Source organism: Schistocerca americana, chromosome 2 (genome assembly GCF_021461395.2).
Source record: "Schistocerca americana isolate TAMUIC-IGC-003095 chromosome 2, iqSchAmer2.1, whole genome shotgun sequence".
Classification (NCBI taxonomy): Eukaryota; Metazoa; Arthropoda; class Insecta; order Orthoptera; family Acrididae; genus Schistocerca; species Schistocerca americana.
This window is the reverse complement of record NC_060120.1, coordinates 385,311,231-385,325,840: the sequence shown is the minus strand read 5'-3', so window position 1 is coordinate 385,325,840 and position 14,610 is coordinate 385,311,231. Positions and strand designations below refer to the sequence as shown.

General features: G+C 38.8%; 1 protein-coding gene across 1 annotated transcript in view; it reads right to left on the bottom strand.

Annotated features, from left to right (window-relative positions):
* Positions 1-14,610, bottom strand: part of LOC124594102 — a 394,923-nt gene that overhangs the window by 55,367 nt on the left and 324,946 nt on the right. The window contains exons 18-19 of the mRNA XM_047132453.1: positions 12,448-12,624; positions 11,956-12,159 (exon numbers count right to left, since the gene is read on the bottom strand). Coding sequence (XP_046988409.1) covers positions 11,956-12,159; positions 12,448-12,624 — 381 coding nt within the window. The remainder of the gene's footprint in view (positions 1-11,955; positions 12,160-12,447; positions 12,625-14,610) is intronic.

Sequence of the window (14,610 nt, the reverse complement as noted above, 5' to 3'; positions counted from 1 at the left end):
TGTCAGAATTGAGGAGCATTTTCTCAAGAGTCAATAAATGCAAAAAGAAAGTAAATGTTTGAGGTAACACATTATTTAAATGTCATACCAAAACAGTAATTCCATAAACAAGATAATTTAATATTAAACTGCTTGTGTAGGCACAGTTCTGATTACGTGTTTCAATTCCTAAATTTTCATTGTTTATATGAGAGTAGAAGGACCCTAGCCCCCCCCCCCCCCCCCCCAAGTCTATAAATGCAAAGACTGTAGTTAAAAGTTTTGTTAATATATACACTGAAAGTGATTTTTTTCTGTTTCTTTTTTATCTTTAACATTACTTATAAAGAAAGCTACTTTATTGTTCATTTTGCATAGAAATACAATAATGTACTACAATATAACACTTTACTTGCATACTTTTCCATAAATGTTTGATATGCAGAACTGCAAAATAGTAAAAAGTGTTACTGAACCACAACACAAAATACTCGCTACAACAATATTAAGTTGGAAATCTACTGATCACTTTCAACAATGTTTCTTTTGCTCCTTCTGGTACACTAAAATGAGGCATAAATTTTACAGAATCCTATTTCTTTTCTTTGTTGACCACGTTCTCTTTTTCCAATGTGGCTGCTTGCTTCAGTTCCTGACTGCAGTTTGGAGATTTCTGTACCTTAACCTATACAGGACCTCCTTTATAAGTGTCATAGACTACCAACAATACCCTATTCATAGACTCTTCATAAGCCGTCACTCACTGATTAGTTATTTTGAAAGTCATCTTAGTCTGTAGAGCTTTTAGTGCACTGAACTTGAGCTCCTTTGCTTCCCAATCTTTATTTAATATATCGCTGATGCCATGTTGTTCCAGCACTTTGCAGCATTCAGGTGGTAAAAGAAAATTTTTCTTTTTCCATTGTATCAAACACTGTCAAGAGGCATATAGCTGTGTCCACAAACAAGGGAATTATGTGACAGCTTATTAAAATTTCTGCTTTCTTCCATGAAGGCCATTAGTGTGCACTCATTACTGTATTTTTATTTTGACCGGTACAGGAGTCAGTGCATAAATGAATTTCATATGGACCATTTTGTTTGGGAGATCTCAAGATTCCTGAGAAATCGTTCAAATCCTTCTGTTTCGAGCCAAGTATAAAAATCAATCCTTTCATCTGTGCTTGTAAATGAATCATAATGCACAAATTGTACAGCCAAACATGTTTTGAATAGAACATTTCACCTATGGAGAGCTTTAGTATTGGCTGATTCTCTTGTATATCAACATATACTTTAAAGATATTTGCAAAGAACTTTTTTGCACCATTTTTTTCGCAACCTGTGGTTTGATACTAACTGGTTCTTTTTATATAGATATTGGTCCTTTCTTAATTTTAGGAGACCAGTCTTGCATATTGAACATGTATCTATAAATGGAGTTTTAAATGACAATTTAAAGTTTGCTAGAAAAAGAGGTGGAAGGCCTGGCACTTCCTTTTTTTACAGATATTTTTCTGCATTTTGACTGTATTCAGCTTAGATGGTAAATACTATCTTTTGGATTTTTTCCTTGAATAGTGGCTCTCTCTACACCTCTATGTTTTGATATCACTCTTTACAGCTTGTCTAATTTTCTTATCTTATCTAGTACTGCAGTCTTCCCCTCAGTTTTCAGCTGGTAACTTCCCTATAACATGGAATTTATTGGCCAAATTGGAGTGTCTGTCTTGGATGTACCTGATGTTGCCTGAAATGTTGCAGCACATACAAGTACTGTCTGGCCATTTTTTTCCTAAAGCTGTATTTTATTAAAACAGCTTTCTTCCTTTTTGCTTCTTTCTTGATGTTCCTGTGTTTTGGTGATTACCACATATTTTAGTAATAATTTATCCTAGTTAGTTTTGTTTAAACTATGTACATGCTTATAAAAAGTAGTGATATCCTTATAAGTGAGATCAGTTGCTCTGCATTCTTTTCTTCATAAGGATTTTGGGTTCACTTGTATGTATGGTAGGCCATGTGAACAGGAAAGCATTTTCTTTTTCTTGTTGGATTTCTTGGATGCTTTCAATCATCTTGGACTTCCTGCCACTTGAACACCCAGTTATATTTGTACCATTTTCTGAATCACTTGTATTAACCTACATTTTATAGCTTAACAGCCTACTCTTTTACTGGAAACTTCTTCCTGACTATGATGGTTCAAACTGAGCAATAATCAGAAGTTAATGTTGTTGTGTAAACCACTAATTACTGTTGTTGGTTCTGGTGACAAGTGATTGCCTACAGTTTATGTTTACTTATTTATTTATAAAACTCTCTCATATTATTATTAACAATGACATTCTACATTGTTATGCCGTCTTCATGTCTCTCAGAAGCAAAGCACAATTTGCATTTATCAACTTTTGCTTTAACGGGCTGAGAACAAATACAGTACTGAGTTTTGTTAAAAGTCGTAGTCTTCAACACCCTATACAATGGCAAATATCAGGTTTTGACCAAAACATTTCAACGAGTCATGTGTGACAACAAGGTTGATTTGTAGCTACAAAAATTTGGATTTTGAAAAATTGATCAACCCATGAAAAAAGCTCCTTAGTTCTCAGTGGTTTCACACTTACTGTAACCAATCCATTCCACTAACTTTCACATTCCAGGTTCACAAAAACTACAACTATGTGGCTGTGAATCAATGCAATGAAACATTTATATTGTCCATAAGTACAACATTAAAAACCAATTAAACAAGTGAGAGCTGTGTCATCGTTACTCACACTACTAAATATGGCTAAAAATAACAAAACAGCAAACTGTGGCTTTGGTTTTAAAGTAATGTTGCTCAAAAGACATAACAGAGTTGTTGACGTTCTGTACATATATAGCCTACATTACAAGAAGATGGAATGGTGAGCCAGTACTTACCTTAAGGAGGCTAAATTCCAAGTAAAATAGACTCATTTAAAAGTAGAAACAACTATTTTTTGCTTTTAGAACTGTTCATTCCTTCCTCTGTGAGAAATGGACTGTTAGTTGCTTCCTCAGTGAGAAATTAGGGATGGGTTGGGGAAGACCGGAAAGGAGGAGACCCTAGGTTGAGAGGGACCAACTTGGATGTGGGGACGCAATATGAAGGAGGCTGTGTCAGAGAGAGTGTGAGGTCAAAATACATTGGTAAGCACTGTGAATGCTTCAGTCCAGAGACGATAAGACAATGTGAAAAGTAAATATGTATTAAAAGGAAGAGAGATGAGTGTTTGAATGAACACTGCAATTAATATCTAGAAGGAGATGGGAAAAAATCAAAAGAAAAGAGAACATGAAAGATGAAGATGAAAAAGAAGTAATAACTGAAATAAATGAAATGCTACCAATGAAAAAAATGAGGGTTGGTTATTAACAGATGTGTGGACTGGAAGGTTGCAGAATGTGAGGAGAAGCTGGAGAGAAAGTTTCCATCTTGGGAGTTCAGGAAAACTAGGACTGCATAGAAGGATCCAAATGGCCTGTTAGATGAAGCAAGACTCTAGTACCTTGAGTCAAGCTGTAGAACAGGCTAAGAAACTGGGTACTGAGTGTCCCCAAGGCAAACAGTTCTTCTGTGTCCATTTATAAACTTAACCAGTTTAATGGCAGTCATTCTAATGGGTAATTCCATATCCAGTTTTACCATAGCTGTAGGCACATCTCAAAGGAAGTCCTGTTAAGTTTTAACTCAAGACATGCTGCACTTTGGCTCCAGGACCATCAGCTGGAGGTCATTTGGCCAATGAGCATATTATCATGAATTAATCATCATGTTTGACAACTCTTTGCGAGTTGACTATTACAGTGAGAATCCTACATTTAACTTGCCATACAGTCCTAAGACATAGAAGAAATTCTGCCGTGACCCACATTCAGTTGAACTCACCAATGATTCAACTTAAAGTGTCATTTGAAAGTATTTTTATTCAGGACAAAACTGATTGAAGCCAATTAATGAATTTGTAGAAGATGACGTGGAACTGATTGCATGCTGTTCTGGAGTAAAGTTTGCTAAAGACACAAAAATTTGCTTAGTCACAAAGCCCTATTTTAAACACGGTATGAATATAAAAAAATCTTGCTGCAACCATTTTTCAGAGATCTACAATATAAAGGATAGCCTTTGATCAATCAATGACCCCAATGTCAAGACGCTTCAAGAATTGACAAGGAATTGTGTGAAGCCAGGCAAGAAGCTTGGTACAGCATGCATAACAGAAGAAATTGCTAAACTAAAATCATCAATATACAAATAAGAGCTTGGTGCTTCTCCCGTCAAGTTTCAGAAAGTTAGCAGCAGAGATTCATATGGGTATGCAAAGCAGAATATCAAGGCTCCCATCAGTAATAATATTGCAAATCTTGGTGGTTTTGATCTAGGTGAAGTAATGCAAGCCAGTACAAGCCATCTATGCAAAAGCACCTTGATTTTGAGATATAGATCTGAAAGAAAAGTTGCATGCATCAAAAAGCTATGAATTTTGACACTACAACCAAGAGGTTGGACAATGGAAAAAAACAGCATTCACATTTTATGTACCAGTAAATATGGTGAAGATTGCCACAAAGCTAAAAAGGGAATTCTTGAATTGCCTGAAAGAAAGCAAGGAAAAAAAGAGTTCAGACCAAATAAAGTCAAAAGTTCCACAATTTTATGAAGATGGTGAGTATAGCAGGATGTGTCCTGGGCTCAAAGATTGTGTTCCCATTATAACTGCAGGAGAGGAGATCAAGAAGCAGAAACAACTCTTACTTTGCAACCTGAAAGAACTATTCATCATCTATCAAGACCACAGTGGAGCTGAAATTGTAATTTCTCAGTTCTGCGAATCATATCCAAAATGGTGTGTTCCTGTCTGTTCTTCAGAACATATTCAGTTTGTGTATTCACATTACACCAGAATGTTAAGCTTATGATAGATGGAAGTCCAACCCAAGAAGATCACAAATGTCTACTCAAAAAAACTGTCAGTAAACTTAGAATCAAAAGACTGCTTGCTCCACCATTGCAAAAAGTGCCCCGGGGAAGAAGCATTAGAACTATTTTTAATTGATTCTTTCAAAAATAATGATTCTGAAGGTATTATTGAATTTAAGCAGTGGGTCCACACTCACAGAGAAACACTGGACACAAAACAGCTAGCAACTGAAGATTTTATTTCAGAACTGACAGGGAAAATATGGAACCTTCCATGCCATCACTACACTGTGAAGCATCAAAGCCATCATTTGAAAATGATCCAAGACAATTTGAAGATGGGAGAAATTGTTGTTTTAACGGATTTTGTAAAAAACTATTCATTTGTGGTCCAAGATGCTCTGCAGCCCTTCCACTGGGAAAATAGACAAGCCCCTTTACATCCATTTATAGTTTATTACAGAGGTGCTGCAGATACAAAAAATTTGAACACTGCATATCAGTGATTCCCTCCGGCATGACAGTTTCGCTGTACATGTCTGCTTGAGAAGGTATACCGAGCTTCTGATTGGGGATCTCTACTGTTTTCATCATTCCACTGACAATCCTGCTGCCCAATACAACAATTTAAGGAACTTCATCATCTTACATAATCACGAAAATAATTTTGGATGTAAGGCTGAGTTGAACTCCTTTGGGACAAGCCATGGTAAATCACCATGTGATTGAATTGTTGGAACAGCAAAACAACTTTCGGTACTTGCAAGCCTTCAGTGGCCTAAGAAAAACTAAATTTTGATGCTATTTGACTTGCTCACATTTTTTATGAAATTTGCATGGAATCAAGTTCTTCTTCACTGAGAAGGCCAAAGTTGAAATTGCAACACTGGCTCAAGAAGAAAGGTTTAAAAATGGTCACACTATTTCTAGTACAAGAATAAATCACCAATTTGCGCCAAATGATGAAAAGCAAATTCATATCAGCCACATTTCAAATGATAAGCATCTTTTATATTTAAACTGACCATTCTATGACAAGTTGCTTTGGAAAATCACAAACTTGGACATTACATAGCTTGTATTTATGACAAATTGTGGATTGGGAATGTCTACGACATATCAGTTGAACAGAATGATCTGCTAATACACTACCCGCATCCCGAGAGTCCTGCACATCCATTTTATTGGCCTGATAGACAAGACTATTGCCGAGTTTCGGAAAAGCATATTATCACCAACATTCCTACTCCACTCTAAACATTTATGGAGTGTCAGTACAAGTTCCCTGGACAAACATCATCCATTGCTAAAGAAACATTCAAGACCAGTCAATAGTAAAGAGCAGCTCTGCCTTGGGAACCTGATAACAAACTCACAGTAGGCTTGGGAACCTGGCAGATATGCTCTTAGTCTTGGGAACCTGATTGACCTTGTAACAGGTCTGAGGACCTAGCAAAGTAATACAACTCAGATTTGGGAACCTTCACGAAGAGACCAAGCCATTGCTGTTCTTGCATAAATATCAGGTGTGGCTCCTTGGTGATGATGTTATCAGTTTTTTAAAATTGGTAGTAGTAGAGCTCCTACAAATTTTTCTAAATTGATCGTAACAAAACTACTATGGACAACTGCAAGGCCTTAAAAATAAATTGATTCTCATGCATCTATTTACATCAAATACGTATTTACTGTAACAACATTGCTTACCTTTGAAGCTAAACATTTAACCTGAAATAAAAGATACCAACAAGTGAAATAAGCATCTAGGAGACAAAAAACTGTGTTTTCTAATGGAACTAGGTAGGAAAAAAAACCTGACTGACCACAATTTTGAGATATCTGGCCCTGAAAACTTGTCAAATTTGTTGATTAAATTTAAGACCTCCAGTTTAGGTCTAAATATTTCAGTAACTCAATAAGCAATAAAGTCAATATTTATCATGAAAAAAGTAAACAAATACTGTGACATACAAAGGTTTTAGTCTGGTGAAACCAATGGTTGAAACTGGGGTGGTGTAGGTGTGGCAATTTGTGCTCCCTAATTGACCTTATCCATGTTACACTTGAACTTGAGCAACAAAAGTTGAGCAGAAACACCAACCTGCAGATTTATCACTGCTGTAAACAACTCATAAAGAGTCGTCAAACATGACCGGGCAAGGTGGCGCAGTGGTTAAGTACTGGACTTGCATTTGGGAAGACGACGGTTCAATCCCGTGTCCGGCCATCCTGATTTAGGTTTTCCGTGATTTCCCTAAATCACTCGAGGCAAATGCCGGGATGGTCCCTTTCAAAGGGCATGGCCGACTTCCTTCCCCATTCTTCCCTAAACCGATGAGACAGATGACCTCGCTGTCTGGTCTCCTTCCCCAAAACAACCCAACCCAAGTTGTCAAACATGATGATTTATTCACAATAATAACTGATGGCTCTGTTGCCAAAAGTGCAGCATGTGTTGAACTAAAAATTTACACAACTTTCTTTGAGATGTGTCTGTAGCAACGATAAAAGTTTTCACAAAATTGGACATGGACAGGTGGGGGCCATTTCTAAAATTGGCTGATTTGATGTGGAATGGCCCTTTTACAAAAAGCCATGCAGTGAACACAGGTTAGTTGGCATATATACTGAGGTGACAAAAGTAATGCCCAAGAAAAGCACTGCAGGCAACCTTGTGCTGTTTACAAAGGCACTCGTGTCGCTCATTTGCTGTCATAGCCCATTAAATCCACAGCCCTGTCCTAATGATACATTTGTCATATGTCCCACATTGATTTCTGTGGTTATTTTAGTCAGTGTTGCTTGTCTGTCAGCACTGACAACTCTCTGCAAACGCCACTGCTCTAAATTGTTAAGTGAAGCTTTTTGGCCACTGCATTGGCTGTGGTTAGAGGTAATGCCTGAAATTTGGTATCTCGGCACACTCCTGACACTATGAATTGTGGAATATTGAATTCTCTGATGATTTATGAAAAGAAATGTCCCATGCATCTATCTCCAATTACCATTCTGCGTTCAACGTCCATTAATACTCGTCGTGTGGCGATAATCAGCTCTGCCAATGCACTGCCCTTTTATACCTTGTGTATGCGATAGTACTGTCATCTGTATATGTGCATATCGCTATCCTATGACTTCTGTCACCTGTGGATGGTTTCAAACCTTGCTCTGCCTTTGATGGTGTAAGAGTTACAGTGGTTAGGATAGAGTTAATGGTAGTGGGTGTGTTCTGGGGCAGGATTGACAGTGAGACTGATTGCAGTGGTAGGAATCTTGGGGTAAGAATAAAGGCCTGGGAGTGTCACAGGGTTCAACGAGGATGTTACAATGTTAAGAGGGTGAAGGATGGCAATCGTGAGTAGTGTAAGAAGAATATCAGGGAGGATCAATCTTATTTCAGGGCCTGACTTAAGAAAGTCATAGCCCTGACAGACTAATATTTTGAGGCTTATGTGGTACTGGGTGACAAAATGGATGCTTTGAGCCTTTTGGAAGTTCCAAGTTGTATTCGTGGGAGTCAGAAATGACAACTGAACGGATTTGTTTGTGAATAAAATCTACGAGGGTTGGAACTTTAATAGTGACAACTATTTATTTACAGTTCATACAAAATAGATATGTGTTTCTAAGTTTTACTGATCTTCAAAGTAGTCACCAGCATTTTATGTAACCCATTGCAAGCGATGTGGAAGTTGTAGGATACTTTTAGCAGTGCCAGTTGTGTTGACAGTTTGAGTGGCGCGGTCTCTGCCCGAGGAATTTGTAGCAATTCTGAAGCGAATGCCGTGAAATGTTTCCTTCAGTTTAGAAATCGAGATGAACTTAAACGGACTTCAGTCAGGGGGGTGCAGCAGGTGGTATAGCACATAGCAGCCCCATCAGTCAGAAAGTGTCATCACTTCTGTTCCTATGCTGTTCATGTTTGGAACACAGCCTATGGCCAGCTTAGAGACAGAAGTGATGATACTTTCTGCAGGACCTGAACATCATTTTGCAGGACAATGTTCAAGCATGTACAATGCAAGCTATTACTGATTTGTTTGACTGATGGGGCTGCTAAGTGCTATACCACCTACTGCGCTCCCATGACTTAAGCCCTCGTGAGTTCATCTCGATTTCTAAAATGAAGGAAACACTTCACAGCATTTGCTTCAGAAGGGCTACAAATTTGTCGGGCAATAGATCACGCCACTCGAACTGTCAACACAACTGGCACTGCTAAGAGTATCCTATGACTTCCACATTGCTGGCAACAGGTTACATACAATGCTGGTGACTACTTTGAAAGTCAGTAAAACTTTGAAATACGTATCCATTTTGTATGAGCTGTAAATAAATAGTTGCCACTATTAAAGTTCCAACCTTCATGTGTAGTAGTAATGGAAGAGGAAAGCCTGTGAGAGGCTGTTGGTGTAGGTGTTGACGAATTCAGTGTTGGAATAGGTATGTTCACTATGGCTGCCTAGGTTTTAGTGATATGATAGTTTGAAGTGGAAGGTGTAGCAACTGCTGAAGTGCAGGTATTGTTGCATACTTTTCAGTTTTGAATTGTCTGAGGTTTAGATCTAACAATAAAGTTGGATTGAGTGACAATAAAGAAGGTTTTTTCAGAGGGCTTCACATGGGCATGGGAGAGGCAGTGTTTTAGAATTTAGAGGCCATATGTATATGAGACAATGGTCTAAAGAAAGGCTGCATCAGTAATGACAAGCAGGGTCCCAAGAGAGAGAGGTGAGGGATTGGATTTGAAATGTTCCAGTATGAGTTGTTGTCTTATGTAGCAGGAGAGGCTCTGTATGATGAGTTTAAAATGCTCATCTACCAGGGCTGAATGTGACTGTTGGGGCTCTGAATGAGATGTTCAGGAACTGTAGTACACGGGTTAAATAGTTGTTCCAATGGTTGTGGACTATGACTGGGTAGTGAAGTGCTATTTCCTGTTCAGGTTATGAGTGAATAAGATATCTTTGACTGGTGCAGAGTGATTGGCTGTGGATATGAGACTGAAGGTGTGTAAAGCAGGTGGTAGACTTTAGTTTCTAGATAGAATACTTGGAAAATTATATCAGCCTACAAAGGAGATTGCTTACAAACCACTTGTGTGACACGTTGGAGAATATTGCTCAAGTATATGGAACCTGTACCAAATGGGACCTGTACCAAATAGAACTACCAGGAGTTATTGAACATACACAGAGGAGGGTAGTATGAATGATCACAGATTTATTTGACCTTTGCAGAGTATCACAGAGATGCTGAAGAAACTGAACACAGACATGAAGATTATGTACAGCAGAGGCATATACACTATCATACTTCCTGTGCTCAGTACATGAATGGAACGGGAAGAAACCTAATAAGTAGTACAATGGGACATAACCTCTGTCATGCACTTCACAGCAGTTTGTAGAGGATGGATGTAGATCTAGAAGGTTAAGCCTTTCAAAAAAAATGTACGTCTCTGGATTAAAGGATGTTCTGGATGATGGATTTAGCAATAAATGTTTCCCAGGATTGTGAGGTGTTATAATATGTTTCTGGTTAAGGGTGAATTTTGGTAGTAGATGTACCAGAAGAGGGACTTTAATGGGGGAGCCCAAGCTGGGTTTGCAGGCTACAGAGGGTGGAGAGGAGGGGGGTTGGTTTGTCAGGGACAGAGTTCTGAATGACAGGATGGTGGTCGCTGGAGATCAGGCGAGGGACATCACTTTTGAAGTTTTATACCAACAGAGTGGATACCTTAACATGGTAATGCGAGGTGTTTCTAAAATTTGCAGCTGAATTCAAGGAAAATTACAGTGCGCTTGCTTGTAGACCCAGAGGTTGAAAGTTCGAGGATTTTAAGTAGTGGCAGTAGTGATTAGCAAAGGCAATATTTAGGTAAAGGATAAGGTAGGTAAGGGTGAGCTGCCAGTCATCACATGATGTGCAGAATTACTTCGTATTATTTCACAATTCTTGACAGTTATCAGAATTAATAATTTCCTGTGAATTATGGTTATGTAATTTAACCAATTAATGTTGCTTCCTCTGATACTATCATTTTCCTTTCATTTATTGAGTTTTACTTCTGTACTATTTATAAAGCAATTCTGGTTGCAGAATGTTCTTTATTAATGTAAGTTAAGGACTTAAGTTAATAAAGAACATTTTGCAACCTGAGACTGTTTTTTAAATAGTAGAAACAGGAGGTCACTGTACCACCATGCCAAGGTGGAATAGAATAATTTTTATTATATATGAATGGATTAATTTTTATTACATATGTTAAATTGTTAATTATGTGTTGGTTAGCCAAAATCTCTAGTTTTCATAAAACTCAACAGATAAGCAAAATTAGAAATTTTTGTAGATATTCACTTTTAGTGCTAGGCAATTCCATAGGTAATTGTTGCAGAAACTAATGCAACCTCCTCTTTTTCATTTGTCAATAACTTTTAAAAACAATATAGCAATCATATTCTTCTCCCCTTCATATTGGCAGGAAATGAAATAATGAAGGCACTGAGTTGCAGACAGGCACAATGAAAAGGATGCCAAACATTCTATCTTTTGTACAAAAAGTCCTTTGTATGAAATAGAAAACACACACACACACACACACACACACACACACACACACTCAGACAAGCACAACTCACACGTACATGGCTACTGTCTCTAGCCCCTGGCACCTGAGAGCAGATTGCACTTTCGTCTGATGTGTGTAGCAATCTGGGTGGCAGCCGTGAGGAGGTGGCATGGGGCAAAGTGTGGGTGGGATAGAAGGGTGACGCGGTGGGGACAGGATCCCCTGCTGGAGGCAGTGTCAGGAGGCTGTGCCGAGGGTGGAGGTGGAGGGGTAGGGGTAGGGGGGCGGGAGGGAGGGGAGAGGAGAGATGTTGTTATTCCATCCTGGACTTCCCTTTGTTTTAGGAAATGTTATACCTGGAGGTCTTTTCTGAAACATACCTTGCTGGAAGTGAGCAAACTTCTCCTTCCATTTACAGTACCCAAAACTCTGAAAATATTTTCCTGACAAAATGTACCTGCTATGAAACAGTATCCAGAAGGAGCCTTGCACTCCGGATGTACAGGTGAATTAGGGAGAAGATCCTTTCCTTGCACTGGATGTTGTGTCACATTCAAACGTCCACCAAAAGATCTTAGTTGTCTCGCCAAGCATGTGTGTTCTCCATAAATTTGAGAGGCATCCAAGAATGCTGAGTTCTGATTAATCTGGTCTCTTGGTCCTATCAATGGTAACAGAAATAAGTACATAACATTAACACACTGACAAGGGAAAAACCATTACACATACACCTAAATTTCTGAATGTGATAAATAGTACAACCAAGGTATAATAACAGTATATAATTGGAACACTTTCACTACACCGCAAACATAAAAGGCAAGTCTTTTGCAGTTGTCTAAAGCACACACGCACGCACACACACACACACACACACACACACACACACACACACACACACACACACACAAACCACCAACAACAGCAATAACCAAACACATATATTTACCAAGGTGCTGTTGTCCAGGTAAAGAGCGCATGAATGGCAAGCACACTGGTTCTCCAGTCGTCTGGTTTACTTGTGGATAGAAATGGTCATGCCTGGGGATTGGAATAGGCATGCACTCAGGATGCACTGTATTTGGTGAATTGCATGAACGGCAATCAGGAATTGAAGTGAAGAACCCTGCAGAGAAATGACAGTAATATTAAAGGAAGTCCAAGAGATAATAAACAAATTTCAAATGTTAACTTTCACAACTGCACCCACTTTTTTCTTTTTACTTTATGATAATGGCAAAGGATTATATGCCAGCTATGTGACATCTGCATTCACACCTGATGGTGGCATGGGATGTATTACTCTCTGTAAGTGCAAATCATGAAACAAGATTTTCAAAGCAAGTCAACCTGACATACATATTGAAAGAGAACTTCTAAGCTACATCTAACTCTGCTGTTTCATCAATAATAGAACACTTTTCTTTATTTTATGGCATTACCACTGCCTTAAAGTTACATTTTGTCCAAAGTGAAACAACTACATGATACAGAACTGAAATAAATACACCAAAAAATACTAACAGTCTGGTGTGGAAACATGTCAGCATTGAACAATGAAAACTTATAACATATGAGGTTCATTCAAATGAAACCTGATCAGTGTGTCTAATTTTGCCTTACACGTAAGTTGGCACCATGTAACTGTGGGTATGGTGGCACCATCTATTGGTAGAAAGACTGACGCGTGCACACCGCTTGATGTTGCATAGCACCAGTGTGGTTTCATGCCGAAGAGGAGTTATCATCCACTACCAAACATGCAGGCGAGTAAGCAGGAACAATGAGGAGTGATTCAATTTTTGGCAGCGGAGGGAGTCGGAGGCCATGAAATGTATTGATGTATGAAGGCTGTGTACTGTGAGTACAGCCTGAGTTGTCCATGTGTTGTGGAATGGTGCAAACAATTCCTTGGGGGTGCGAGTCGCTGGAAGATGATGCTCGTCCTGGACAGGCTCATCCATCACACCAGAAATGGTTGCGAAGTGAATGCTTTAGTCTTGTTCAACCGCAGAATCACCATGGATGAGATCCATCGGTTACTGGGTATTAATGTGGGCACCATCCCACCATAATGTATCACCACTTGAACTTTTGTAACATCTGTGTGCAGTGGGTTCCCCGCCAACTGACTGCCAAACAGTGCAATACTCGAATGGCACTGTCTTTGAGTCACTGGCAACATTATCATGAGGAGGAATATGGCTTTCTGCCACCTATTGTCAGGTATGAAACATGGTGTCACCATTTTGAACTGGAAAGCAAGCATCAGAGCAAGCAGTGGAAACATGTGACTTCACCACCTCCAAAGAAATCAAAGGCTGTGCACACGTGGTAAGGTCATGATGTCTTTCTCTTTTGACCACAAGGGCCCACTGCTTGTTGAGTTTCTGGAACGGGGAACCACCATCAATGCCAAGCGTTATCAAGCCACTTTACAGAACCTTAGATGACCCATCAAGTTGAAACGCCAAGGCACGTTATCCAATAGCATTATCCTCCTGCATAGTAATGCCCGTTCACGCACGGCCAATGCAGTGAAAACGACATTGCAGCAGTTTCAGTGGGAAATGCTGGAACATCCACCCTATGGTCCTGACCTTTCACCATTGACTTTCATGTGTCTGGACCTCTAAAACAAGCTATTCATGGACACTGATTCACAATGGATGACGAAGTGTGTGACTGGGTCCAGATCTGGATCTGACAGCAGCCTACTAGCTTCTTCAAGGATGGAATTGACCTGCTAGTGTCGCAATTGGATAAATGTGCCAACAGTTTCAGTGACTATTTTTGATTATGTGTACTGTGTATAACTACATTTTTGAGTTAATAAAATTGTTACCATTAATTTTCACTAGTGACCAGGTTTCATTTGAATGCTCCTTATATAATAGAGTACCTTAAAGGCACATCTTATTATTTTTAAAGGATTATAAACTTTGTATGTGGCAGTTGTAACATTCTGACTATATTCAGCAGGATGTCCCACACCTTTTGGATCCAAATTATTATGATAGAAAAGGATTCTAAATGTAGTATTTTGAAATCAGGAACTGATGACCAGGAACAAATATTTAGTTCCTTGTTTACAAAAGTAACTTACACTTTG